Here is a 4,430-nt window from a genome sequence, read left to right as displayed (position 1 = left end):
TCCCAAATTAAATCCCACTAGTCAAACCAGTGCAGTCCCAAATTAAATCCCACTAGTGAACCCAGTGCAGTCCCAAATTAAATCCCACTAGTCAACCCAGTGAAGTCCCAAATTAAATCCCAGTAGTCAAACCAGTGCAGTCCCAAATCCAACAATCGAGCAAGTGAGTGCAAATCCTCATCCAAAATTCTGCCCCAGGCCTAGCTCACGGTGTCCAGGGGCAGACACGTCAGTCTCACCAGTAACACTAATATTTGTCATTCCGAGTAACACTGGGTCACATCAAAAAAGACAAAACCAGTTTCTTAAGGATCCGTTAGTACTGGTGTTGTTGGTACTGGTGCTGGGGACCAAACCCAGGGTCTTCCACATGCTGGACAGCTCTGTACACTGAAGTACATCCACAGCTCTCCATAGACTTTTAACAGCATTAACACATCTGCTTCTGTTTCTTAGGAGCTTGTTGATACAGTCAACAGTCTCTCTTGAACCATAGCCTCTCCTTTTTCACAAGATCTTTTCTTTACAGAAAACAACAAACCCATGCTCTAGAATTTCCCATCTTGAAATACAGAGAAGCACATTCACGTTTCTCATCTGTAGTCAGCGACTTCCTCATTATTCTACTTTGTGTCTTACCCACCTTTCTTCAAAGAGCTGTCTAAGCCAGGCATGGCAGTGCGCACACTCAGGGGTAGAATTACCCATGGCTTTAAGGCCAGCCTGGTCTACGTAGTTCCAGGACAACCAGGGATATGTAAGGAGACTCAAAAAAATTAAAACAATCAAATAAAAACAAACAAACCAAAAATACCAAACAACCCCCTAAACCAAACTCCCCCAAGCCTCCAAGCCAAAACATAAATCAACCTGTCCACACCAGAATTTGGCAAAGTAAAACCAGTGGGCCAAATCCAGCTAGCCATCAACACTCAGCTCAGTCACAGAACCAAGACATATTCTCTACTGGGTCAGAATGTCGTTAGAGAGGACTGACAAGACACCCAGTGATGACTGAAGTGCGCCTGTCTGGGAGGACACACGGAAGTGGTCAGTAGGTGTCTTATGTAGAGAAGAGTGGAGAGGGAGACTTACTGCCTTCTGTAAGCCTAGACGGAAAACAAAAGAACCTGTGTTCTAGAATGAACCCTGAAATACGAGGAGCCACTGCAAATGGGAACCCAAGCTCATTCTTAACCCCGAGTGCACTCCGCCGTAGAACAGACCTGGAGGATGATGTGTCTACTTAGCACCCCCACCCTGTGAAGACCCATGAGCAATGCCACAGAAACCCTTCCTGAGCCCGAGGTCCTCTGAGTCACAGCAAACTCTTTAGGTCCTATTGTACTCAAGTTCACACTAGAAATGACAAGTCAGACTTTTCCCATCATCCCCTTCCTCAACCACACGGTGCCCTTGCCACTGGGGCTTTAGGAGTCATTCCCTGGTGACAGCCTTGAAACCTTGTATTTATGCTGCCTATCCAACTATGAGGAACAAACAGCTCAGGAAATGTCTTACTGTTGTAAGTCAGGCAGCAAGTGGTCCATAGTCATCGGTAACTAGGAGACTACACTGACAGATAAGAAAGAAACCTCTTTCCTATACCACATAAGAAGCTACAGGGTGAGTACAGGAATCTGGGCTCTGCCACACACCAGCAATGGTCCTGGGACTGGCTGCCTGAGCAGAGAGAGTGCAGCCAAAATACTCACCAATGCAGATACATCCTGCTTACCTGTGGACAGCTGGGGCAGGTGGGGCTGAGGACTAAGTCTCCTACCCAGGACATTCCTGAGTCAAATAATACCGCTTTTGGCCCTGTGTTCTTGAATGGCAAGGACAACTCACTTGTGAAAGCTGCCTGCAACCTGGTTAATGATTGACACTATCAAGTTCCCTGCTGTTAGCAACCGTGGGGGCCATACGTGAGCACAGGGGTAGAATCCAAGGGGTGTCAGCCACAGAAACGAAGAGGAAAACTGTGGGCATCTTACGTGATGTACTTGTTGTAGAGGATAAAGGCATGCTCAATGTTGCCTTCTTCAGAGTAAATGGATGCCATGCGGATGATCTCAACGCCAGAGCGGTAGTAGCGTCGGGGTGGAATGTCTTCATTTAATTCCACTGCACTCCCAAGTTGGGATAGAATCCTCACCCGGTCTTGGGGTGGGAGGCTCACATCCCCATGGTTAGACATTGGACCAATAATGTCTTTTCTGAGACAAAAGAGAGAAAACGGATAACATCAAAGCCAGGGTCATATCTTCCCAGTGATCTAGCACAAGGTGAGTGTACCACAAATCTCCCAAAATATTAAAGAAAGAGCTGGGCGTGGTTGAGCACACCTTTAATCTCAGCAGCTGAGGAACAGATCTCTGAGTTCAAGGCTAATCTAGCCTACACAGAGAGTTCCAGGACAATCAAGGCTCCATAGAAAGACCCTGTCTCAAAACCAAACAAAGCACACAACAGAGAAACAAAAATGAGAGAAAATAAAGCACTACATGCAGTGTTTCTGATCAATACATTAACCTTCCTACCCACAAGAACAGCCAAGTCCTGATTTGAGGACTGACAGGTTAAAAAAAAATCAACACCCTTGTCCCACAATTTGATGCTACAAGGAACACAGCCACTGTGTGTCTAGTGCCCCTTAATCACTGTTCATCAGCAGAAGGCCTGCCTAGAGCCCTGTAGAGGTAAGGAAGCATCTGCCACTTGCTCTCTTGTTTCTCTATCCAGATGCCTACTTCTATTTACCCAATACCTGGCAGAGTGTGTTCAGAGAACCTTCCTGAAGACTGCTCTGGTAATTTATTATTCCATTTCATTTTGCTGGAGAATACCAGATATTTCCCATGATACAATTCCTCAGCTTTGACTACAAGGTCAGCGTGTGCGTGTGCGTGTGTGTGTGCGTGTGTGTGTGTGTGTGTGTGTGTGTGTTTTCTGGGGGCAAATGCTCACAACTCCGCTCGCTAAACCACTATTTGATTCAATCCGTCACATTTACCATTTTCAGGGAAAGGCAGTTAGCACTCTGAAACAGTGTACACTTGTCTCCACAAGGCAAGTAGGACTTTCAACAGCAAAGGGACAGTTACCTCAGATGGGGCGGGACACTCTAGGATTTCCCACTCACTGGAATCCAGACTCCAGTGAGTCTACACCATCTCTAGATGTTGCTTCTGTTGGACTCGGGCTCTGGGCTCCATGACACCATCACTACACAAAATCCAGAGAGGAATCGGGGTTGTTCTGTGCATCGGATCACAGCCCAGCCCAGCCAGCCTATTCTAGAATACACTCATCTTGTGTCCCCATCTTTGTTCCTTATTCCTCGGTCAGGATTCCCATCTGCCCGGGAACCGCAGATCACAGTCCCATTTATCCAGCCGTTGTTTTTCTGAGTTCCAATCACCTGTTCTCAGAGACTTTTCTCTAAGCCAATTCTACTTTAGCTTTCTTCAACCCTTGGGTGACATTTCTTCCATGAAGTTTCCCCACTAAACCCCCTTCCCTCCCAGCAAAAGTTGGGGGCTGTTAGGAATGTGGAGGCACAGCCTGTGTAACACATCCGCTCCTGAGCATAAAACCCGTCCAAGTCCCTAACTGCTGGAACTGGGCACAGCCCAGCAGAGCTCACGGGAATGGGATGCTGGGCATCTCGGAACCTCTGGAAATCATCGGGCGGCTTGGGCCAACATGCGGTTCAGCAATCATGCAAGGGAAAGACAGTGTCCGAAAATAAGGGGGAAGGACCAGGAGGAGCTCCGGAGGAGGCAAAAGGAAGGAGCAGGGGCAGAAGGGCGCGCCCTGGAGAGGGATCCAGCTGTTACAGCTGGCAGAGCCCTTCCACAAGGCACTCAGTCAGGTTTCGGGAAAATATAAGGCGTGTTGAGACCGGGCCTGGCTGGTCAGGAGCCAACCCTGGGGACAGGGCCATCCCGGAGCTCGCGCGCGGCGGCCCAGGGCCAGGGACACGGGCACCACACTCATGGCTTCTTCCCCGCGGGGTCCCACCGCGCCAGGATCCCCCCCGTCCCGCAGCATTCCCGGGACCCTTCCCACCTTTCGTGAAGGATAACAGTCGGAGCTTCCGGAAACGTCACCTCCGATGACACGCCCACTCTCGCCACTCCTTCAATTACACTCCAAGGATCTGAGACCCGGTCTGGAGAACGGGTGGGTGGGGCTGGAATCTTCAACCAATGAGAACGAGCTCTGCTGCAGGCCTCTTGATAAAGGAATGAACCAGGAAGAAAAGGGAACCTAGTGAGTGAGGGAACGGAACTGCCGACCGAACCAGTATAAAAATTATGAAGCAGCAGTTTCCTGCCAATGGCTCCTCCGTCTAAATAATAGCAATTTAACATATCATGGGGAATTACTGTCTAGCTTGACATTCACGGCTCAGATGACAGCAC

The 4,430-nt window shown here is 48.8% G+C and overlaps 1 protein-coding gene across 4 annotated transcripts in view; it reads right to left on the bottom strand.

The window, feature by feature from the left end:
• Stambp (STAM binding protein) overlaps positions 1 to 4,165 on the bottom strand; it is a 22,624-nt gene extending 18,459 nt beyond the window's left edge. Inside the window, exons 1-3 of one of the 4 annotated variants that reach the window (XM_026788008.1) lie at positions 4,075 to 4,150; positions 3,108 to 3,228; positions 1,998 to 2,219 (exon numbers count right to left, since the gene is read on the bottom strand). In XM_026788008.1, coding sequence (XP_026643809.1) covers positions 1,998 to 2,200 — 203 coding nt within the window. In that variant the 5' untranslated portion in view covers positions 2,201 to 2,219; positions 3,108 to 3,228; positions 4,075 to 4,150. Of the gene's footprint in view, positions 1 to 1,997; positions 2,220 to 3,107; positions 3,979 to 4,074 lie in introns of those variants that run through there. The other 3 variants (XM_026788010.1, XM_026788011.1, XM_026788009.1) reach the window with 3 other exon arrangements.
• Positions 4,166 to 4,430: the final 265 nt, after the last annotated feature.

This window comes from Microtus ochrogaster, assembly GCF_000317375.1.
Source record: "Microtus ochrogaster isolate Prairie Vole_2 chromosome 14 unlocalized genomic scaffold, MicOch1.0 chr14_random_3, whole genome shotgun sequence".
Taxonomy (NCBI): Eukaryota; Metazoa; Chordata; class Mammalia; order Rodentia; family Cricetidae; genus Microtus; species Microtus ochrogaster.
Note: the sequence above shows the minus strand (reverse complement) of the source record. Positions and strands in the feature narration are given on the sequence as shown.